The sequence below is a fragment of the Danio rerio genome, chromosome 16 (genome assembly GCF_052040795.2).
Source record: "Danio rerio strain M-AB ecotype USA chromosome 16, GRCz13ab, whole genome shotgun sequence".
Taxonomy (NCBI): Eukaryota; Metazoa; Chordata; class Actinopteri; order Cypriniformes; family Danionidae; genus Danio; species Danio rerio.
This window is the reverse complement of record NC_141036.1, coordinates 16,787,445-16,813,375: the sequence shown is the minus strand read 5'-3', so window position 1 is coordinate 16,813,375 and position 25,931 is coordinate 16,787,445. Positions and strand designations below refer to the sequence as shown.

Below are 25,931 nucleotides of genomic sequence, written 5' to 3'. Positions count from 1 at the left end.
TTGACAAATTTGAAAATGATAATATAATTTATTCACATTACAGTTTGTAAAGTCATCTTTTCTCTCTTTAGTAGAAATATTATATAGAAGACTTGCTTTGCTTACCAAATAAAGTGGATCTAATTGGATTTGCATTGTAGCATTAAATACAAGTTAAAAGGGTATTACTTTTTATTTTTTATATATTAAGGTTTTAGTTTTAATATTCCCAAAACAATTCTTCATAAATCCACAGATTTTTAACAAAATTCTGCGCAGAAATAGCAAAAAATGTCCACCGATTCCGTCTGGCCCTAGTAATAACTAGTGAAGAATACTGACAACTTGTTGTGCTTTTAAGCATCTTGCACTTATTTTGAGTGAACGTCTACCTTTTAAAAAGCTGTATCGTGTCCTGTGTGTAGTTTCTTTACAGCAAGCGGAACTGGCTTTGAGGCGTTTTTCACCACAGAAGAAGTTTTGGTGGTGGCAGTATGTACTAAAAAGGAATACATGGCCGTTTCTTTACCGGAGCACCCATTCAATGACTGTGCTTGGGTTAGTGAGCTTACAGATTCTTCACACACACACATTACACACAGCAGAAAGACACAGCGCTTGTATAAAACTAAGGGTGTGTTCACACTTGGCTTGTTTGGATAGATTAAAATGAACTCTGCTCCACTATGGTGATTCATTTGAACAAGTGCCATTTGAACCCTGGTGTGCATTAAAAAAATAGAGAAGCACAGATGAGAAGATAGAACTGTGGTGTGGTTTAATTGAAAATATAGTAAATAAAGTAAATACTATAGTGTTATTGAAACATACTGTTGTAAAGTACTTGAGTTAATCTGTTTTGGTGATTTTAGCTGCTGTTAATCCTCAAAATTCTCCAAAATGAATATATTTTATACCACAATACACCACAGTTCACTGTAGTAAAAACTAAAGTATACTACAGTATTTATTAGAGTTTATTAGTTCACTATAGTTAATACAACTGTATGCTGTAGCATTCATTAACATCAAGGTTGTAAATACTAAAATATATAATATAATACACTTTACTGATTTGAAAAACAAGTCTCAAACTCAATTCCTTGAGGGCCGCAGCTCTGCAGTTTTGCTCAAACCCTAATCAAACACAGCTAATCAAACTAATCAAAGTGTTTAAGACTACTAGAGACTATTAAGCAGGTGTGAGTTGGAGGTGATTGCACCTACACTATGCAGAGCTGCAGCACTCCAGGAATTGAGTTGGAGTCCTTTGTTTTAAACAATAAATTACTGCAGTTTTTTTTTGCAAATGAATTCTCAAACACACCTGGTTTTATGAATAACAATGGTGTTATGATAAAAGTAACATTATTTACAAAAGCATAAGTGCATTTATCTCAAAAATACAGCATTTTTTGTGTGTTGTCAGTAAGTTTTAGTTGAAAAACAATACACATCATGAAATTAAAACAACAGCTTTAAAGCTAAATGAGCTAGTTCTAAATGTATCCTTTTCTTTATAGGTCCAGATCAAATGAATTAAACAAATTAAACAACACACTGCATTTTATAGAAATATAGCTAAATAGGCAGTGGTTAATAAAATTTGTAAAAAAATAAAAAAATAAAATAATCCAGTAACCGTTTTATTCTCATAAAATTTTTACTGCAGAATTAGCTTGTGCTAGCACTTTACCATTAGCATTTATTATGATTATTAGCATTAGCAAACATTATAATGCCATTGTTAAATTGCACATTTTACAATAGGCCCTCCAACTTAGCAATGTTAAAATCTGTTGAAGTATGGGTGAATAACTTTGTTCACTAAAATAAATGTAAAGATGGTAATATACAGAGTTCATTTTCACTTGTACAGTATAAAGTAATTTGTATATTTTGATGTTATAGTAGCTTTGTTTTTTTTTATGGTTTGAAATTTTTTTGATTTTCTTATTTGCCAATAGAATATCAATTACAGAGCATTAAAATACAAATTGTTAAAAGGAAAATAATTATGTGATACAAATGTATATTCACATTAAATAATATATGTAAATTATGTTAAAAAAAATGTCAATTGATTTTTTGATTTGCAAATTGTTCAAAGAAAAATCAAAACGTAAAAGAAAGTATTTCCAAAGGAAACTCTCTCAGTATGTCTGATAATGATTTTTCTTCAGGAGAAAATTTATTTGTTTTATTTCAGCTAGAATAAAAGCAGTTTTTAATTAAAATAAAAAAATCATGTTAGAGTCAAAAACTTTTAGCCCCTTTAAGCAATTTTTTTTTTCGTTAGACTACAGAACAAACCATTATTATACAATAAATTGCCTAATTACCCTAACCTGCCTAGTTAACCTAATTAACTTAGTTAAGCCTTTAAATGTCACGTTAAGCTGTACAGAAGTGTCTTGAAAAATATCTAGTCAAATATTATTTACTGTCATCATGGTTATTAGAGATGAGTTATTAAAAATATTATGTTTAGAAATTTGTTGAAAAAAATCTTCTCTCCGTCAAACAGAAGTTGTACAGGGGGGCTAATATTTCGGACTTAAACTGTATATGAGTACACCCCCCAAAAATCTCTTGAATGCTTTACAATATCATATTTGTGCATTTACATTAGTCAGTACTGAGGCCAAATCTGGAGCTATTCTAACAAAATAACTTACAATAATGGTTTAGAAATTAGTAGCCCAAATTTATATATTAGGGTAAAATATTGAATACAATTTTCAAAAGTAGCAAAAATCAAGAGAAACAAAAAGTGTATAAAACAATTTTGTTGAAAGTTTTTTTGCAATAATTTGCATGAATTTTAATTTATTATTTTTCATTTCAAAATCTGTGACTATAATATTATTTTAATAAATATATCTGTTTAAAAAATCTGTTTTGTCCAAATGAACCAATATATATTACCCATTTTCACTGGGAAATGGATAAAAATATTCATTTTCAAAATGGGATGTTATCATATATGCTTAGCACTGTATAAACAAAACACTAAAAGGAAAATAATAATTTCATGAAGTTATATGCACATTAAAAATCTTCGTTTTTTATTCTTTGCATTTTATACATTTTTTTGTGTGATTTTGATTGTTTTTGATTAAATTTTTTAAATAATTGTTTTTGCATTTTAGTTCATTTATTAGTTACAGAAAAACAAATATTCCATCATTCACCAATATTCAAAGTTCAAATTACTCATTAAATATTTATTCACTTTATGACAGTTAAAGATAATTCATATTTAATGATTAATATTTGCATTTGAATTTTTTTCTTTCTTTATTTTTTATTTTATAACCTTTATAATTATATTTATTTTAAGTGTTTAGAAATTATAGTTAAGTACAAATACATTTTTATATATTGTTATCTTTCTGCCTTTGTTTTCTTCAATCTAGCACTCAGTAGCCATCGTTCACGTTCCTGGCCGTCGACCTTTTGGACAGAACGTGGTCACTGTTTATGTGGACGGAGTGCAGTGTAAAACAGCCCCCCTGCGTTTCCCTTCTCTGAATGAGGTGCGTTTTATTTTCTTTTAGCTTTTATTAGATTTTTTAATATATATTTTAATGAACTTGCTTTATTGATCTGCCTATCCACATTTCAGCCTTTCACATCCTGCTGCATAGGATCAGCTGGTCACCGGACCACTACCACCACCATGACTACCTCTCCAACTCTACCCAACCCGCCCCACTCGCCCTCCGAGATGGCATTCGCAGCTCATACTGGGCCGCCCACTCTTTTACGTTCACAGTCCTTCCCAGCATCCTTTGCAGCAGCTGCAGGAGGGCGGCCAGGTGGGAATCGCGAGAGTCCTGTCCACACCATCCAAGCAGGGCTTCAGGACACGGCGTGGGGCTCTCCATCCTCACTGGGGGGCCTTTTAGCGACGGCGTTCATCTGTCACGAAGCTCTGCAGCCAGCTCAAGCTCGAGCCCTGTTCACTGCGGGTATGAAAGAGACACATAGTGCACATACAGCTGAAGTCAAAATTAATCACCCTCCTGTGATTTATTTTTTAAACTTTTGTTTATTATTTTTTATATATATATTTCCTAAATGATGTTTAACTGAGTAAAGAATCTGTTACAGTATTTCAGATAATATTTTTTTCTTCTAGAGAAATCTTACTTGTTTTTATTTTGGCTAGAATAAAAACCATTTGACAATATTAGTCCATAATAATAATAATAATAATAATAATAATAATAATAATAATAATGATAATAATAATAATAATAATAATTCCTTACATTTATATAGCACTTTTCTGGACACGCTTTATACATTTTTGGGGGAATCTCCTCATCTATCACCAGTGTGCAGCATCCACCAGCTTATTGGTGAAGAGGAGACTGAGTTATGATGCCAATTAGGGGATGGTATAGAGGTCATGATGGACAGAGGCCGGTAAGCAAATTTGGCCAGAATGCTGGGGTTAAACCCATACTCCTTTTTTAAAAAGGACATTGGTTTAGTAAGGACCTTGGTTTAACATCTCATTTGAAAGATGAGGCTCACTGAAGCAGTATACAGTCACCATCAATATACTGGGGCATTAGGACCTACACAGACTGCAGACTGAGTGCCCCCTATTAGTCTCACTAACACCACTTCCGACAGGAGCCTTGTTTTCCAATGTGGTCTCCAATTCAGTAACTGATCTGCTTTTCTTCAGTTGGCGACCATTTGAGAGTTGCAGAGAGCTAACTGCCGGCTTTTTTTTTTTTGTTTACAGAACAAAGCATTGTTATGCAATGACTTGCATTTGTACTCTAACTTGCCTGATTAACATAGTTAAACCATTAAATTGCACTTTAAGCGGAGTATCTTGAAAATATCTACTCAAGTATTATGTACTGTCATCATGGCAAAGATAAAAGAGATTAGTTGCTAGAAATTAGTTAGTAAAACTATTATGTTTAGAAATGCGTTAAAAATATGCAGAAGGGCTAAAATTATGACTTCAACTGCATCAAACATTGCAAACCAGCAGGACACAGACATTAATGAGTGGCTGCATTTGTTTCTCTTCAGGTCCCAATAATGTTTCTCTGTTCAAAGCCGATGGAGAACCTTCAGAAGTCAACAGTAAACTAGTGCTTTACTATACTCCACAGGTAAATATCTTCTTTCAGACATTTTTACATTGTTTAGCTAGTTAGTTGTGACTTTGTCCTTGCATACAATGTTTGCATTCATTTTATTTTAGTTTTTAAAAGTAATTTATTTAGACTTTATTTATTTGTTTGACGTTAAACTTTATTTTAAGTGACAAAACATATTTTATCTTTGTGGTATTACTTTTAGGTGAATGAACATTCCACTTTGTTTCAAAATAGGCTCATTTCACAACTGCCCTAAAGGAGTATTGCCATTTGTTAACCCATTAAGCCTGTCTTTGAGTCTGTGGAAATACTTCTAGCTTAGCTAGGCATGGATCATTCAATTGGATCAGACAATTAGCATCTCGCCCAGAGCGTTTATATAATATTCCAATTTAAGCCTTAATATTACACATCGCTTGAGAAAAGTCCCTAGCACCTAACCCTACACTTCGACTACCCCAGAATCTGCATAATGTAACTGTGCTTGTTCTTTGCTTATTATGGCAGAATGAGAGTATAGTTCCTGACCATACCAGCCTAGAAAATAGCAATGTTTCATTTTCAGTCAGGACATCATGGTGGCGCAGTGGGTAGCACAGTCACCTCAAAGCAAGAAGGTCACTGATTTGAGCCTCGGCTGGGTCAGTTGGCATTTCTGTGTGGAGTTTGCATGTTCTCCCTGTGTTCGCATGGGTTTCCTCCGGGTGCTCCGATTTCCCCCAAACATCCAAAGACATGTGGTATAGGAGAATTGGGAAGCTACATTGTATGGGTGTTTCCCAGTGATGGGTTGCGGCTGGAAGGGCATCTGTTGCCCTTAAAACATATGCTGGATAAATTGGTGGTAAATTCCACTTTGGTGACCACAGATTTATAAAGGGGCTAAACCAAAAATAAAATAAATGAATGAATGAATTTTTAGTCAGTGTTAGTACACATTGTAACTACAGCAGCTTCAATCTTTAAATAGCAAAATATTAAAACTCTTTAGGCTTATTTGAGTAAGATGCTAATTGTCTAATCCAATTCTCTGATCTATGCTAAGCTAAGCTAAAAGTACCAGACCTACAGATCAGCTGAATGGATTCAAAAATGGTAAAACTAATCTTTACTGAATTGAGTCTATTATCAAAAAAGTAGAGTATTTCTTTAATTTTAGTGTCAGCACTGTAGTGTTTTCAGTCTGATGTGAACTTTTTTGCGCAAAAGGTCTGATTATATATTTATATTTGGTATTTGGTTTAGAAGATCAATGTTAAATGTTTTAATCTTGTCAAGGCATAGTTTACCCAAAAATTTAAAAACATTTTATCAACATTTACCCACACACAAGTGTTCTAAACATTTATAAATTTCTTTGTACTGTTGAAAATAAAACAAGATTATCTGAAGAGTGCTGGGAAAAAAGCAGCCATTGACAGGAACAATAGTAGGAACAAAACACACTATGGAAGTCAATGGGTGTTTTTTCCAACATTCTTCAGTATATCGTCCTTTGTGTTCAACAGAAGAAAGAAACTCAAGCAGGTTTGAAACAAGTGAATTGTGAGTAAATGGTGGCATAATTGTCATTGTTGTCACTTTAAGAAATATAATATTAATGCAATGATGTTTTTATACATTATATATTTTTTCATTTCACTTTATTACATTTCAAGCAACTACAATAATTCCAGTATAGATGAACAATCAAATATCCTATGAAATATCCCAAATATTTAAAACATTCTCATTTACAAATTTTATACATTTCCGTTTCCAAGTTGTATTTAAATATATTAGGTTCTTATTATTACAAATGTGTTTTTTAGGTCCCACTTTATATTAAGTGTCCTTAACTACTATGTACTTGCATCAAAAAAATAAATACAATGTACTTACTGTGTTTATAATGTATTTGAGAACACTTGTGGTGCTTTTTAGTTGGGATAGAGGTTGGGTTATGGACAGGTTTGGTGGTATGAGTAGGTTTAAGGGTGGGTAAAGGTATAAGGGATGGTCAACAGTATATTTATAAATGTAATTACAAAAGTTAATTACAGATATAATTACAAACAGGTATTTAATCAAGCATAAGTACACAGTAAATACATGTATTTACACAATAAGTACATTGTAACAAACTATTAATTCTTGTGTAGGTCCATATTAAATAAGGCCACTTAATATAAAGTGGGAGCGTTTTTTATATATATTTTTGAAATAATAATGTTGTTAAACAATGTTATATTATTTGAACATTAATATTTTGACTTTGAATACCACTCCATATATTATGAACTATACGCCAAGCCTTTATATTAATGCATTTTCTATGTTATTTTGTCACTGTAGGCCTTTAAAAGCCAGATCTGCTTGGATCTGTCCCCTAATCATCTGTATGATGGCAGGCTGACTGGTCACAGAGTGGTGAACTGGGACGTTAAGGCATGTATCAATCACTGAGCTTCATGACAGATCAGAATGATTAATCTAGTCTTGACGCTAGTCTTTTGTGTTTATCTGTGTTAGGTGTAAATGTGTGTATTCAACATGATTTTGCGTCTAGAAGGACCTCATAAATTGTGTGCCTGCAGGAGCAGCATCTGCTAATTATGTTTTATGATGTTGTCTGGTGTGTAGGATGTGCTGAGCTCAGTTGGTGGGATGGGGGCTCTTCTTCCCCTGCTGGAGCAGGTGTGTTTACTGGATCAGCGTGAGACCGTGGGTCAGGAGACTTCAGATCTGCTTGGGCCAGAGCTCACCTCTTCTAGGGGTCCCGCCGGAATGCTGCTGCCTCTGGGGAAGTCATCTGGTTAGTATTGTTGATGTGCAACATTAACCGGCCACTTTATTAGGTACACCTTGGTAATAGCAGATTTGACCACCTTTTATAGCTGTGTCTGAAACTGCTCTCTTGTGCACTCATTTACTAATCCCTATATAATGTATATCAGCTGTGTGTATTATATGAGGAAAGATGGAACTAAAATGAGTGAGTGAATTCGTAAAGTGATGTAAATAGCAGTAATATATAGTAAAATGTTAACTTTTATCATGAACATTACACCATATTGTAATATTTCTATTTTGGCTATGTGTATCAAATGTCATTGTTTATGTGTTGTTTTATTTGAAAACAAAGACACCTGCTTGTCATGCTTGCTTATGGGCTATATGCACAGCTAGTGTTTTTCAGCCAATGATGAACTTTCGGTTAGAGCTTTATATGACTATTTTCAATTTCATAAGGTTCCTTTTACAGCATCAATGTAATGTAATTCAAACATAATCAATTAAATAGATGTAAACATCCATTTGGTTGTAAAAGCGTAAAAAGAGACGAACGACTGTTTAAACTCAGGCGCCGTCCTTAGCGGCAGGCTAGCACAGAAGTTCCATTGAAAATACTGGGGTAAAATTATTTCCATATTTTAAAGATAAGGCAAGGAAAAATATAATTTAATGCAGTGCTTCTTGTTTGGTCTGATTCCCATTTTATATCGTATCTCAGCCAGACAGTGAAGACAGCTGTTTTTTTAAAGAAATCAGATCTTAAACGCGGCAATTTTGTATAGGATGACAATTAACCGGACTGAATTTAAAAGTCTGTGTGCATATACCCATTTGCTTTTTAATTAAAATAAATTTAAATAAAAGCACTGCCTTTACTTTTATTTGTTGTGTAAAATATGTAAATGCAGTATACAATATAATTTCATTAAAATAATATGACAAGTATAAAGATAAACAAGAACCTACACAAGTGTATGAGTAGCTGTATATTATTTTCACTGACGCCTAAAGTAATTATGGCTGAAATACTAAATTGACCATTATTATATGCCATTTTTGCACTGTAAATATGCAGGGTTTCACACAATGAATTTAATATAGGACAACACGAAGGAATTAAGTTAATTTATTAGTTTTTGCAAATTTAGGTTTTTGCAAATTTAAGTGGATTAAACATAAAACAATTAAGTTGTGCCCAGAAAAATCAACATTTGTGTTGTTTCAGCTCATTTAAAATAAAAAAAATAAAAAAAAGTAGTTTGAACAAACTACAAACACCATTTATGATGTGGTGTTAATGTTTGCTGTGTTTTTATTTATTTATTCATTCATTCATTCATTCATTTATTCATTCATTTATTTATTTTTGCCTTGCATTAAATGAAATTATTAGCATTTTAGGTGAAAATATAAAAATATAATTATAGAAAATCTGTCATCTATAATTGTGTATCAGTGATACTAAAATAACTCTGTGTAATATAAAATTTACTAATTGATTCATTTCTTCACAGTCTGCAGTATTACAGCCTGAAACATTAACAGCTTGTTATGTGGCTTTTTGGAACTGCTAAACACATTGATGATGTCAGGTTTTCTGTAATTGCTGTATGAGTCACCATTCATATTTTCTGAGCATGCTGTTTGATTTTACTGTGATTCATAAAATCATCTTTTAGATTGTGTGTGTGTGTGTGTGTGTGTGTGTGTGTGTGTGTGTGTGTGTGTGTGTGTGTGTGTGTGTGTGCGTGTGCGTGTGTGCGAGGCTGCAGGCAAGATTGTGTTTTTCATCTTGTGTTATTGCTCTTTATATTACCTTTGGGGTTTCGATTCTCATGCAATGTTTTTGCAGTTATTTGTCAATGTTACACATTGCTAATGTGCACTTTGCTGGTGTTGTTTGTGTGTGTGTTAGAGGGCCGTTTAGAGAAGAACAGTGTGGCAGCGTTTCTGCTGATGATTAAGAACATGCTGCGCAACCATCCAGCCAATCAGGAGAGTCTGCTCCAGTGCCATGGGCCAGCCATTATCGGGGCAATGCTCGGGAAGGTACACACACACACACACACACACACACACAAATGTGCACACATAAGAGGGCACCTGAGGGTCTTACAAGACATATTGGTGTTTGTAGATTTAAGATGTAACATCCTGTTAGGAAACACTTGTGCTAACAATCACATCATATTGCATAGTACACAACCAAAACCACAGTTTCACATCATTGAGAGTTTTAGTGCCAGAAAGCTTTAAAGTAGTGCTTGATTATGATTTTTTTTAGCCTAAACAACATCTGCAAACTTACAACGCATATATTCACATTTTTAAGGCTTACTACAAATAACTGGGAAAGACTACAGTGAGCTTTTCTATAGTTTGTGACCTCTGGGTGTGATGTTTCCTTCAACACACTATGTGTTTCCTTCAACACTCTATGGAGACACTATATTAGAACACACTGGGCCAGCGGACCAATCATAGTCCTTTGCATGTTTCTGAGGGAGAGGTTTCACAGAACCAGGAAGTGTATAATGGGAGAAACACGGTTTTTCAAAGCTGAAACAACTGATCCATTGACCTTTTAGTTCACCCTTTTGAAGAACTCAAAATGCCATGGACTCTATTTTTATAAAGTGCATGGTACAAAAGCACTGAGGGAGCCCAGTAGGCACAGGACATCAACATCACATCAGTTTGACGTTATGCCAACATCATGGGGGCGTTGCATTTTGTTTGGAAATGAAAAAGGGGTTGAGGTCAGAACTCAACATCGGGCTGACATCAATGTCCAACATCCAACCTAAAATCAACCAAATATCAATGATGTTGATGTTACAGCTAGACACTGTGTGGACGTTACCACTTTGACGTCTATCAATTGTTGGATTTTGGTTGCCATACCTGACTAATAAATGTCAGTATTTGACGTCAATATGACATTACTTTAAAGGGTCACAAAAGACCAATACACATTTTTTTGAGATGTTGACAGTCATATATGTGTGCCGGGTTGCTAAAAACACTATTAGGACACAAAAGTCCCAACAAAATTTCACAAAAAGTCCCAAAAAGAAAAAAAATGTCTTCTTTAAAAAAAAACATTTGAAGCTACGCTACGGTCTGTACCGTTGGGTACAAATTGACGTTATTGAGTTTTTAGCACATCTGTTCATTAATTCATGAGAAACACTTGGTTTGAACCAATCCACACGCTCTATTGTGAATGAGATGCATCTTCATTAATATGCATGATATAGCTTTGAAGACTTTTTTTACCTGTTACAGTGTTCAGAGAGATGCCACGTTGTGTTGCCAACTGTAATTCAAACAGGTAGTAGAAGAATTGTTTGGAGACATGAGCCGTCAGTGTTGCATTTATAAATGTGCTGCAACAAAGGTTTTGTTTCCATTTCCCCAAGATGAGAGCTCAGCTTGTTTCAAGCAGTTAGATTACAGTAGTTTGATATAAAGCAAAAAAATATATGTTGGTAAAGAAGATTTTTTACCTGAGAGCTTTTTGAATCTGGAAATGGTGAAATTCGGATTTGCCACTGTGAAATCATGTCACGGATTTGGTTAGTGTGTGATCAGTGTTCTTTGTTTATGTTTATTCAGATGGCAAAGTTAGCATTCAGTTTTTAAAGATATACATTAGTCAAAATAAGGCGACGCAGTGGCGCAGTAGGTAGTGCTATCACCTCACAGCAATAAGGTCGCTGGTTCAAGCCTCGGCTGGGTCAGTTGGCGTTTCTGTGTGGAGTTTGCATCTTCTCCCTGCGTTCACATAGGTTTTCTCCGGGTGCTTGGGTTTCCCCCACAGTCCAAAAACATGTGATACAAGTGAATTGGGTAGGCTAAATTGTCTGTAGTATATTAGTGTGAATGAGTGTGTGTGGCTGTTTCCCAGAGATGGGTTGCGGCTGGAAGGGCATCTGCTCCGTAAAAACATGCTGGATAAGTTGGCGGTTCATTCTGCTGTGGCGACACAGGATTAATAAAGGGACTAAGCCGAAAAGAAAATGAATGAATTAATTAATTAATGAATGAATTAGTCAAAATTATTTAGTTGCTAAGTTTACAGTAATACCACTACAATATTATGGACTAAAAGTCTTCCACTTACACACAGCTCTTAGATCTGCAACAAACGCTGCTTTCCGAATTACTGTCTATCTCCCCTCCATCCGTGTTTGTGTTGCCGCTGTGAAAATCAGTTGTAGTGCACGTAATGAAACTTCCCTTTTCATGCAAACCTTCTTTCTTTAGCCACTGGACACTCCCACTTATACAAAGCTGGACTCACCCACTTTCCTGACTTTTTTATAACTAGTGGTGTGAAAACCCCCTGCTGAGACAGGGGGTTTCATGGCCCTTTAAGATGTTGGCTCGATGTTGGATTTTGGTCATTTTCCAACACAACCTAAAATCAACCAAATATCAACGTCATTTGACGTTGTTATTGGACGTCAAAATAACATTTTCCTCAGACGTTGGCTTGACATTGAATTTTGGTCTCCTGACGTCACAACCTAAATCCAACCGTATATAAACATGAGGCTGTGTGCCTGCTGGGAGTGTTGCGCACAAATGGCAACAAATGTACCTTACATGATGACAATTTTTTCTGTCCCTGAAATAACAAAAGTGAATTTGGATATGCCCTAATTACACCTGTTCTGTGAGCTTTAGAGTATGTGCTTAGATCGTTAAAATTGAACCTGTGAGGTAATGAAACTCTGTTTACTAAAGTCATTTGACCTGGCCAATTTGATTATTCCTCTGAACCACTGATTCAAAACAAAAGACTCATAAATGGTTTGAAGATTTGAGAAGCACTACCAGGAATTCAACGGACAGTTTTAAACTAAGCATGAACATATTACAGTGCACCCCATAAAGTCACATCAACTCAAGCTGTAATACTTTTTACAATGTAGATAGTGTCAAAGTAGCTTTACGTAGATGAACAGAAACCCTGCTGAAAGAAAGCATATGCTGATTAGGTAGCTTTTGAAACAAGACTGCTGGTTTTAAGAAAAGGAACGAGTAAGCAATGTTCAAGTGTCTGCTGTAAACACATTCACACCAAGAATTCACGTTTGAAAAACAGCACATTTACTGTATTTGCGTGAGTGACATGTATCACCAGTATAAGGAACAGTTTTAAACGCACAGTAGAATGATGCGGAGTTTTCATGAATTTAGAGAGCAGATGAAGATCCGTTGCTGGATGTGTGATGTAAATCTGGTCATTTGATAAGTGACAGTGATGTCTATGCATGTAATTAAACAGCTGCTGAAGTTCATGAAAAAACAGATGCTAATCAGGGGCCTAAATTGTTCCGCAGTTATACGCCATAGCAGATTTGCTTCTGATGTACTGTGACTTGACAAGCCTTTGAAGAGAGTTTCTCAGGATTTAGGGTTGAAAAGTTCTCTCTCTCTCTCACACACACACACATATATATACACTAACACATCCTCAGGCATAAGTAATTAGGTTGTCAATTAAATGCAAATGTAAAAAATATTAGTATAAAATTTAAATATAACATGCTTCTTTGGATAAATAATGGTACGTTTATATGAAAAATTGTATTTGGGTTAATTTTTACTGGACTTTACTGGATTGGTTGATAATATGATTTAATCTTTTTTTCCATTTAATTAATCTTTATTTCTATAGCGCTTTTACGAAATAAATTGTCAAAGCAGCTTAACATAGAAGATTATAATAGATTAAACTGTGTGAGTCCAGTTTTCAGAGTTGAAGTTCAGTTTAGTTCAGTTCAGTGTGGTTTAATTTTCACTGCTGAAAGTCCAAACACTGAAGAGCAAATCCATCGATGCACAGCTCCACAAATACTGGACCATGCAAGCCAGTGGCAACAGTGGCGAGGAACAAACCTCACAAATTGACGAAAGTGAAGGGGAAAAAAAACTCGAGAGTAACCAGGCTCAGAATTGGCACAACTATTTCTCCTCTGGCCAAACTTCTTGTGCAGAGCTGCAGTCTAAGCACGGGTGGCTGGAGAACGCTAGACGACCATTGTGGAGATGCTGCAGGTGGGCGAGGTCAACGGCTGGTGTACAAGCAAGCCCTTCAGGATCAATGCGAGGACTCGTCTGTCACTGGGGTCTTACAGGAATCAATTTCATGCTCTCCAGTCCTTCATGATCATCACAGAAGCTGATCAGGATACCGCTTGGTCCAGGATTTTGAAAACCTGGTGAATAATAAAAACAAATTAACATAAGCGCAGATGCCGTTCAAATTTTAATGACTTTAAATAATGCAGACTAACAATCCTTTAAGGATTTGAATTTCGAAAGCATTAGTGTTTTATGTGTATTCTAAACCAAAGAGATGTGTCTTTAATCTAGTTTTAAAGTGACAGAGTGTGTCTGCTTCCAGAACTGTGCTAGGAAGGCTGTTCCAGAGTTCAGGTGCCAGATATGAGAAAGATCTACCACTTCTAAGATCTAGGGCCCTATCATACACCTGGCGCAGTGTGGCGCAAGGCGTGGCGCAGTAGTCTTTTGGTAGTTTTAGCTTGGCGCAAGAGTCGTTTTGAGGCGTTGCGCTACACAGTTTAAATAGCAAATGCATTAGCGCTCATTTTTGCGCCCATAGGTGTTCTCGTCTAAAAAGGAAGGCGTTCTGAGGCGGACCGCTGGCGCGTTGCTACTTTGAGAATCTATAATAGATTTTTCATTAGACCAAAACTAACCCGGTCTAAACTCCGGCGCAGAGTTGTGCCTCGCCGGAGTTTAGATTAGCAGTTGTTGTTATTAGCAGTATTTTTTATTATATCCATATTTATATTTGTTTTATTAAAAACAAGCTTAGATTTGCCCACCTGTCAGGTTTTAGACCATATGGGGCACAGCATGTGTTTTAGGATATAACTCACATTATATCACATTATATAGGTTTTTGAGCACATTTTGCTATTATTATTCATTTATTCGTTTGCTGAAAATTAGAACTGAATTTAGAAATAGTTTTGAAATGAATTTTTGCGCTTAACAAACAAAGGTATTTATTTATAGACTAATTGATGTCTGTGCGTAAAGGTTTCCCTATCCAAGAGCAAGATCGAGTGAAAGTGAAAGTGATCCATTATCTCTCATATTCACGCAGTAGATGCTCTGTTTAACAGTTTTCTGTTAAAAAACTGTTAACTGTTAACTGTTTGCTTGTGAAATGCTCATTTTTTCCACTTAGACTTACTTTGCGTCCTGTAAATAGCGAATGCGCTCTTGGCGCGACGCAGCTGACTCTTAAAGGGAATGGGAGATAAGATTCTAATTGGTTTATTCTCAAAACACACCAACTCATTAAGAAAATAAACTCAACCCTTTTAGAACATGCGCCGCGGCGCAAGGCAAATTTCCTGTCCTTAAATTAGCAAAAACGCGTCCTGACACGCCCTGAAAGCATTTACGCCCTGCGTTTTGGACCGTCAAAATAGAGCCCTTACAGTTTCTCAAAATAGCAACGCGCCAAAACACGCCTGCTTTTTTAGACCAGAATGCCTATGGGCGCACATTTGAGCGCAAATGCATTTGCTATTTAAACAACGTGGCGCAATGCCTCAAAATGACCCTTGCGCCAAGCTTAAAGTAGTAAAAGACTATTGCGCTGCGCCTTGCGCCCCATTGCGCAGGGTGTATGATAGGGCCCATTGACTCTCCATCTATTTTTAAATCTAGACTCTAGTTGCACCTGTTTAAGATGGCACACTGTTCCTATATCTTATCGGTCCATTCTCTTGCTCACAATCTCAGGTGCAGTTTACACTAGTGTTTTTTTGTACGTTTTGTTACATTTATGCCTGCTGAAGACATGGTTTTTGCACAGCACTAAGGACCCCAATTTCATTTATTTTATTTTATTTTTAGAATTTTATGATTTTTAGGGGCTTTTCGCCTTCATTGGGATAGAATAGTGAAGATTACAGACAGGAAAGCATAGGGAGCAGATAGAGAAGGGAATGATCAGCAAAGGACTGCTGATCAAGGACTGGTTGATTTCTCGTCTGCTTTCAATACTATGAAGCCACATTTGTTGGTTGAGAAATTAATTTATCTTTTTAACTTGGATCTTAATATTTGTGGATGGATTCTGGATTTTTTTAGTAGGACGTCTGCAGTGTGTCAGAGTCAATGGTGCTCTTTCTGACTTTCAGTATTGTTCCACTTGGTCCCCCCAACATAACAAATATTAAAGGCTTGGACATTGAAATTGTTGACACACAAAAATATCTAAGGTCGTTATTGACAATATGTTAACATTTCAACCTAACACCCAGGCTGTCTATTAAAAAGTCCAACAAAGTTTTCAGAGGAAACTTAGATTGTTTTCAGGTTTGTACCTCTATAATGATGTTGCTTTATAAACAATTTATTGAATCTGTTTTATCTTTCTGCATTGTAGCTTGGTACTGTAATCTAAGTGTGTCAAATAAGAACAGGTTGAGTCGCCTGTAAAGTGGCAGGCAAGATCATCGGTTTTAACCAAACTGGTTCAATCGTAATTTACCATACTTGTGTTTTAAAGAGAGCTCAGTGTATCCTATGCACCCCAGATCACCAATTGTTCTTTGTGTTTTAGCTGCTGCCATCAGAATGTCATTTTAGAGTTCCTATTTACAGGACAAATACAACTAAAAATTATTTTATATTCTTGGCCATTAGTCCAGGGGGAGGGAAATGCAGCTACAAAAAATATATTGTATGTTGTAGGGTAATATTTTGTTAATGTGTACATGGAACGTTGCCTGTGTTATGGCAACTTGCTGCCATTTTAGTTTTCCTAAACGAGATAATAAAGTTGAGCCTGAGTCTGAGTCTGGACCTCAAGTCAGGAATCGATCTCAGTGATCTCATTGCTATGTTGGTGCACTAGGCTACTGGCACCAGCAAAGACCACGTTTTAGTTTGCAGCCTCTGGAGTTTTGTTTTAGTATAGACAGACTGAAACGCAAAATTTAGTATGTCAAATGTTTCGGCATGCCTAAAAGATTTGGGTTTATGCAAATCGACAAGAGAAAGCACCAATAATGGGTCATACACCATACTAATCAAGCAATACAATTGTTTATTGCTGGTACACAAAGATGATATCAATTATCGCAATAATAGTCAATAATCATATATCATACCCATGAACATCATTAATCGAAACACAACAAAACTGCATAAAAGGCTTATAATGAGTAATAAGGAATGCATGAATAAAAGACATAATGAGACCTCAAGCAATTTAATATAAGTATATACAACCTCAGAGATGTGCCATCATTTTTGTCTCTTTAAAGACTGGGGAGCCTGTTGCAGTTACATTGGAAAACCAACACGTGTCCAAGAATGCCAGGCGATGTGCATTTATCCCACAGCTGAGCTTCCAATGTTTCAGCAAGAAACCCTCACCCTTATAGTCAAAATTTGGGTGCTGGCCAAAAGTTGGCCTATTACGTAAGAGAGAAGTGTGAGTTAGAATCAGCTAGAATGCAGATAGAACCTTACAATTCCAAGGTATATATGTTGTTTTGATGCTTTGAGTGCTGAGAAAGGCACCTATAAACTTCAAGAGATCTATTGTAAAAGCAGTCTGAAATGTTCTTCTAAAATGAGCAATTTTCTCAAGCTCCTGTTTGTATGTTCAGCAATTTGGCAATAAATATGTTCTTTTCATTGTCTTTAAAGTAAAATAACTGAACATAATCATAGGAGGCTGAGAAAATTGCTCATTTTAGACATTTCAACATTTTAAATTAGGGGCACTTAACGGTTTTTGCATCTGAACTCTCCATATTTATCATTTCCTTCATTGCACTCTATATACACTGAATTTGAATGGTGCAATGTGACAATACTAAAAAAAAATATGCTATATTGGTAATTTTGACTGCACTGTGATAAATCTCCAACATTAAACTGATGCTTATCTATGCTGTACTGACACAAAGGAAAAATGATTTTCTGTGGTCACGTCTGGTGTGGACATGGTGTTCAATCGTCAAATTGTTTAATGAATTTGATTAAGCATTGCAACGAGCTGACGACTATTATGATGACAGACACTTTGTGATCTTCTCCTGTCTCATGTTGGTTTGCTATTGCAGGTCCCCAGCAGTATGATGGACATGAGTGTACTAATGGCCTGTCAGTTCCTGCTCAAGCAGGTGTCCAATGAGGGCAACAACGCCCTGCTGTCTCAGCTGTACCAGTACCTGCTCTTTGACTTCCGCATCTGGAGCCGCAGCCACTTCGCTGTCTGTCTGGGTAATAAAAAATACTTTGACAACCATAAAACATCATTATAGCGTTAAGATATTATATTTGCATGAAATTAATGCAAATAAATTTAGATTGTTTAGCTGACTGCCATTCCAAACCATGGGCGTGAAATATTTTAGAACAAGGTTTTTGAGTTTATTTAAAAAGTAAATAAAAAAATGACATTTTCTGCTTTAACACTTGAACTACAGAGGCAGTAATTTTGTCTGTTGTTAAATTGTCCAATTTAACAACTTTGTTCAAATAAGACCCATAATTTTAACCTTACATTGGTAAAATTACAAACCTACAGTAAAAGAGTCCTGAGTATTTCTACCTTAATAGGCCAAATTAACCCCATGTATTTCACTACTTTTTCTTGCATCTTTGATTATACACTATTTTATTTATATAGCACAGGTTTTTTTTTTAACAACTTTTGTGGCCAAAGTGCTTTCCAACAAATCAGCAGAATGCAGACAGACAACCACAAACAGACAAAAAATAATGATCATACCTCCTAACAGCCAAATTGGCCTGTGAGAACAAATATTTCTTAAGTCTGGTTTTAAAGCTGGTGATGAAAGGTACTTGCCTTATTGACATTGGTTAGCATTCCAGAGCCTGGGGGCTGCAATGCAGAAGGCAAATATTCTCATATATTTAAGTTTGATATAGGGATGCATAGCAGATACTGATTTGATCACCAAAGGATCTGGTACGCTGTTAGAGTGTTAGTAGCTTACGTAGGTGAAAAACTGTACCTCTAAAGTGAACAGGCAACCAGTGTAAACATCGTTAGACTGGAGTAATATGCTCCCTCTTTTTAGCTCCTGTCAGAAAACAGGCCACTGCATTTTGGTCAAGTTGTAGCGTGAAAAGAGCTGACTGACTAATGCCAAAGTAAAGTGACTTGTAATAGTCTCATCTAAATGAGATAAAACCATGCAAAACATCTTCAAAATCTTTAAACGAGAGAAAGCGTTTTGCTTTGGAAAGTAACTATAGTTGCAATAAGCAGATTTTCGCAACTGAGTTTAGTTGAAAATCAAACTACGACAAATTTACTATACTGTATTAAACTAAAACTACTATACTTCATGGATATACCTGCCTAGCAACTTTTTGCTTACAAAAACATAACTAACTCAGATGTGTCTTTCAAACTTTCAAAAATTACATTTTTACTGTGGGGAAAAATCTTTTCTTTCACTTGCCAGACAGAGTGACGTACGCAGCTTCAGGGGTGGTGATTATAAGCTATATTACAAAAAAGACTGTGTTATTAGGGTAATGAATTAAAAATTTATGACAGACATTTGAAGCTTAATTCTAAAACCTCAATAGAAGCCTAATATATAAATATTACAATATGTGACAAAAATACAATTCAGTACATTCTTGAGTCTTAATTAATGCTATGGTAATTTTAGTAGCTGTAGAATTCTGGTAGTCTCAGCTATGAAAAGTTGTAAATTCATTGAAGTATTGAATTGTAAGTCCTATATTTTTTAAAACAGCTGCTGGTTACATGAATTGATTTGATCTGTGTTTTTCAACCATGTTCCTGGAGGATCACTAGCTCTGATAATTTTCCTTGGCTACTTCTCAATTCCTAGAAAGCAGAGAATGGACTCGTCTTCTTGTAGGGACCGGTCTTGCCAGGTTACCTTGAAAGAACAAATTTAGGAGTACGCGAGAACACAAACGCGTCCTGTGAGAAATAAGATGATGTGTTATTCCTGATGGTCACATGACCTTTACGTATTTTCAACAGAATTTATTTAAACACTGCAGCATGTTTTTCCCATTTTCACTATATATGTAACATGCAAAAAAGCCTTACAAATATACTTTGCACAAAACAAACAGCACAAATTTACTACTTATTTCAGCAAATAAACACCCTTATTGTGTTTAAGGCTTTATTAAGATTTTCATGGCAATTTTTCATGAACTTTAATAATAAACAGGTATAGGATTGCTGTGCTTCTCACCTCCTTTATTCAGCCACAATGAATTCTGGGACTTCTCAAGTTGACAGTTAATGATGACATTACATGAGAACACAAGGACACAAGAACACTGAAGAAGGTATATTGAGAAACAGCCCATGGCTGCATCTAAAACCGCATACTTCTATACTATACAGTGCAAATCAAATCAGTATGCGAGCGGAAAAGTATGTCCGAATTATAGAACATACTTATCTAACAGCTGAGTAGTATGTTTAAATTCAAATGCAGTACCTACTGAGTAGTAGGCGGTTTCGGACGCAGCCCATATCTCCTTAACCAAACACACCTGATTCAGATCGTCATAGACTGAAAGAAATGCAATGGTTGAGACAGACAAAAGAGAGATCCAAAACATGAAGTGTTTGTGGTCCTCCAGGAATGTGGTTGAGAAAACACTGGATTAGAACCAGTAAGCATTCATGAATTAGTCATCTTTGTTCTTTAAGACTGGCCATATTTACGTTTGGCTAAATCCAGGCTGGTCAAACTAGTTTTTAAGACTCTTAAGTCTCATCATCATACTGGCTATGTTTTTGCAACAAGCTCCATTTTTTTCAAAATTTACTCAAAAATGTCAGCTCATCATTTAAAGAGCAATAAAACATTATCATTGGTGAGAAATAAAACATAATCCAATCACAACCCTCTTGTCTATACTTGTGTTGGTTTGTAGGTCATGTCCAGTACCTGACCACTGTCATCAATGAAGGCAAGCTGAAGACTCGCAGGAAGTATGGTGTTCAGTACATCCTGGATTCAATCCGGACACACTACAGGTGCACCCAGAACTGAATATTATAATTTAAGGTTAAAATTAATTTTAACTTGAAAGACGGTGTTGTTTATAATTGTGTTTTGTATGTGTCCACAGCGTGGAGAAGGATGGCAGTCCTCTGTCTGATGAGAGGCAGACGGTGCAGATCTCGCTTTTCTCTCTGCTGAAAGACCTTCTGAAATCTCCCACTGCTGAAGAGCTGCACAGTGTGCTGGCCTACGCTGCTATAGTGCAGGATGAGCAACAGGTAATACACACAAACATGCTTGCTGAGGCAACCAGGTGGTACTCATTGCAGAGCCACATGGGTGCTGCACTCACTCTGCAAGTGGTGTCACTGGGGGTTGGGAAAAGGGGTGTGGTAGGTGTACCTGTTAAAAAAAGCATTCAGTTAGGAGGAGCTGGAGATCCACCCATGTGGCTCTGCAGCAAGCACTTTCACAAAGCAACTGCCATTCGTAGCAGAATACTATCTGCCATTCAATTTCATACAAATACATGGACACAGACAACTTACAATTACTCTGATACTGGTACATACTGTATGTTGACAATATGAAACATAATGTAGTGTCCAAGGTTTAGCTGTTTGTATCATATTTTTGATTATATCAGTATCCCAACTAGCCTGACATTGTAACCTAACTATTAGTGTCAATTTGGGGTAGGCGCTATGTTCAAATAATTTTGGGGGGTGTGGGGGGATATATAATATAATAAATATAGGGGTAGTTGACAGGCAGTAAAAATGCTTTTTTTTTTGTAAAACACAATTTTTGAAGAAAGTTTATGTTTATGTAGTTTAAATATAGTGTTTAAGAAAACATATAGGGTTTTTACTGAAAACTGCATCTTTGTCAGAGTTGGTGGTGGTGATAAGGAGCAAGGACTTAAGTGCAAGGAAAATGAGTTTTTATTTATAATAAAATAAAGCGAAAGGCAAAACAAGCTACCCAGAGGGGGAAAACATTAACAAAACAAATAAACAAACTAGACTGGGCAGGCTGTTAGAGATCAGGGCTTGAAGACGGAACAAGGCAAGATACGAACTGGCACAGAACAGCAGACATGAGGAGAATATAAGCAGAATTAATTAACAAACAAACAGGTGAACATAATAAACTAATAATGGGTTAACAAGGAGGGTGGGACTAGACAATAGACAGAAGGGCTCTTTCTCAATTGAATTAATACTAAAACATTGCAAACGGACAAAGCCGTAAATGTGTGTATGCAGTAAAAAATTCAGATGTATGAAACAGTGCATACGCGCAATCCCACGCAAATTCTCTTTGTACATCCTAATTAACATGAAACTGAGTTCACGAGCGCAAAGCCCCTCCCTGCCTCCTCCCCCTAATAAACATGGTAATGACTTCACTTCGGCAAAACCAAATAAATAAGCAATGGCAAAAGCAAGCAAGAAGAGACACTTCACAGAATGTGAATTGGAGGTGCTCCTATTGGAGGTAGACTGTAGGAAAACTGTGTTATTTGCAAGTTTGTCCTCCGAAATTAATAACAAAAGAAAAAAAAAAAGTGGGAGAGTTTAGCTGACGCAGTTAACGCAGTGTGGTCTGAACATTGCACTGTGAGTGAATTAAAAAAAGAAATGGTCCGATATAAAGGTGCAGGTTAAAAGGAGAACAGCGGCGCACTTGCAAAGTGTGAACCGATCAGGCAGGGAAACAGGGGATGCTGAACTAACACCCTTTGAGGAGAAAGTTGCCTCAATTGTGGGCAACACTTTACTGTCTGGAGTAGTATCCACGTCTGTGGGAGACACAGATGTATTAGAGGAACACTTTGTTTGGGTGGTATAGCAGCACTTCTCCGCTCATATCTAGGCGGCACCACCGGCATTTCAGCTGCCCAATTGCCCGCTCTACATCTGACCGAGTGCGAGAATGGCATCATTGTATCTGCACTCTTGGTCAGTTTGTTTGTTGTTGAGGGGGGTTAACAGCCACGTCTTAAATGGATAACCGCGGTCTCCTGATATGGATTTAAGTAATTACGCTCAGTAAAATAAAATAAAATAAAAACTTAGCTGGAATAAATCTTTAAATACATCACTCACCAAGAAGCCACCCATCACGCACCCTGCCACCTTGGAGTCTTCGGATTCAACCATTGACAATGTCCTCTAACAAGGCCAACACTGCTATTGCCATAGATTAAGGGTTGTATGCATCTGCAAATTTGTATGCATTTATATGTTCTAAATCACATAATTGGTAAAAAATAAATTTATATATATATATATATATTATATATATATATATATATATATTAGGGATGTAACAGTATTGTAAATACCGTCATACCGCAATATACATTTTTTTCAATATTACCGTAGTCGCATGACTCGGTAAAACTATAGGTCTTCTGAGAAAATTTGCTCAGGCGAATGAAGCGAACGGGAGGTAGCGAAAACTACAATTCCCATCAGCCCATGCTTGACCATCATCCCTTGCGGTCTGTTGTCGCTACAGATCCAGTAATGCAGAAATGGAGTGTGCTGCTAGAAGCGGGGATGAAAAAGAGCTGGAAAACCCTAAAGCGGGTGTTGTCGCCGCGCGCGTACTGAATAGCGGTGTTGTCGCGCGAGTTCTTATCAGCTGTTGTCGCGCGCGTACTGAATAGCGGTGTTGTCGCGCGCGTTCTGATCAGCTGTGTTGTCGCCCGCGTACTGAATAGCGGTGTTGTCAGCACACTGTTCAGATTGATGCAGACATGAGACCTATATCTCACTCATGGTTTGTCCTCTCAAGTGGGTGAAAGACAATGCACAACGTTACCCACTGCTGTCAACCTGGGCCAAGTCATATCTCTCTTGTCCCAGAAACCTCAGTCCCAAATGTGAGGGGTTTTTTCTGTTGCAGGGGACATTGTAAATACCCAGAGATACCAGCTTTTACCAGATTATATTTATATAATAATTTTTCTTTAAACCCATCTCTATCTAAGTGAGTGAGTGATTAAATGTTGAATGTGATGAGTTTTCAACAATACTAAATTGAAACTTTATTTTTTTACATGGTTTAATATTTTTTTGTTATTAAAATTGAAGTTCCTGTTTCAAAGCTTACAGATAGATGGCTAATTTGTATGTCATTGACACTTTTGGCACTTTTTTGGAGTATTTTCATAAGTTTTGTTTTTTCCTGTAAATGATTCAATAAATACCGTACCGTGACATTCATACCGAGGTATTACCGTACCGTGAAATTCTGATACCGTTACATCCCTAATATATATATATATATATATATATATATATATATATACTGTGTGAATAAACCCATTTTATCAATTATAAATAAATAGCAATGTTTTTCACATGTGTTGGTGCAATACTTTGTAGTGTGCAATTTAACATAATTGCCTTTAGGAGTCGCCAATGGAAAAAAAACAAACACACAAAAGAAATGCACGTACGCCAGACATGAAGTTGGCGTAAACCAATGCACATTCCCATGTTAATTTCATCGTTAGTAAATCCAAACATAAGCGTGAAATCTGGTGTACGCAAAGTTTTTGTGCAAACGTAGGGTTAATGCGTGAGGCCACAGGTCACCTTGGAAGAACAAACTTGAGAGACCGCGAGAACACAAAACGCGTGAGAAATGACAAGCTGCGGTCTTCCTGATGGTCACATGAACTTCACACATTTTTAATAGAAAATTATTTAAACATTACAGCATTCATATAACAATTTATTGTTTTTCCCCTTTTCAAGATATATACTATGCATAAAGACTTATGTATACGTTGCACAATATAAATAAAACCGATTTTAATGCAAATTTCAGCAAATAAACACACCCTTAATGTGTTTATTCCTTCATTAGGATTTTCATGGTAAAGTTTATATTCACCTTTTTATTTAGGGGAAACTCCTGAGATAAATCAGTTATATTTCTTAACTTTAAAAATAAAATGCTGCGCTTCCTACCTCCTTTTTTCAGCCGCAATGACTTCTGGGACTTCTAGAGCGAGTTTTGTGCTCAAGTCTGCATCCTCGATATTAAGAACATATGCGGGAAGTTTCACGTGTTCTCTGTTTTTACGGTCTTAAGTATTAGAACTAAATGATGACGTTACACGAAAACACGAGGACGCAAGATCGCAAAAGAACGTGTATTGAGAAACAGCCAAAGAAACACAAGCCATGTGCTCACACAAAACGAGACTAGAACACACAGCCAATATGAAAACTCATTAACCGCGTGTTCACATGAGACACTAAAGCACGCTGCACATGTAAAATAGTACTACATGCTAAACACAACACCAAGAGAACGCAAGAGAACACAAGACACGAGTACACGATAAATGAAAAGACTCACCATGCACTCAAACATGCAATATGCATGTTTCATCCCGACGCCAACCGAAACCAACTACGCTGAGAATGAAACACCATGCTGCAGACGGAACAAACACCTGGACAAGAGCGCATGTCCCAAGCACATCCAGAACTCACACGCCCCCATCAAGGAGGAATGTGCACGGCCCTAACACTGCCGAGACGGCGCTCATAAAAAAAGACACACAACAGCTATGTTTCCATTCATTCATTCGTTCATTTTCTTGTCGGCTTAGTCCCATTATTAATCCGGGGTCGCCACAGCGGAATAAACCGCAACTTATCCAGCAGCTTTTTACGCAGCGGATTCCCTTCCAGCCGCAACCCATCTCTGGGAAACATCCACACATTCATACAATTTAGCCTACCCAATTCACCTGTACCTGTGCAGGGAGAACATGCAAACTCCACACAGAAATAGCAACTGAACCGAGACTCGAACCAGCGACCCAGCGACCTTCTTGCTATGAGGCAACAGCACTACCTACTGCGCCACTGCTTCGCCCCAGCTATGTTTCCATCTACCTATTTTTATGCGCATTTTGCATATGTGCATAAAAAAATTTGATGGAAATGCCATGATGCACATACAT

General features: G+C 36.4%; 1 protein-coding gene across 8 annotated transcripts in view; it reads left to right on the top strand.

The window, feature by feature from the left end:
- nbeal2 (neurobeachin-like 2) overlaps positions 1–25,931 on the top strand; it is a 167,817-nt gene that overhangs the window by 77,875 nt on the left and 64,011 nt on the right. For all 8 annotated transcript variants that reach the window (XM_087284946.1, XM_087284943.1, NM_001442819.1 and 5 more), the window contains 10 exon segments: positions 405–537; positions 3,399–3,518; positions 3,608–3,953; positions 5,041–5,123; positions 7,446–7,538; positions 7,734–7,905; positions 9,802–9,935; positions 18,020–18,179; positions 20,865–20,967; positions 21,063–21,213. In XM_087284946.1, the coding sequence (XP_087141072.1) occupies positions 405–537; positions 3,399–3,518; positions 3,608–3,953; positions 5,041–5,123; positions 7,446–7,538; positions 7,734–7,905; positions 9,802–9,935; positions 18,020–18,179; positions 20,865–20,967; positions 21,063–21,213 (1,495 nt within the window).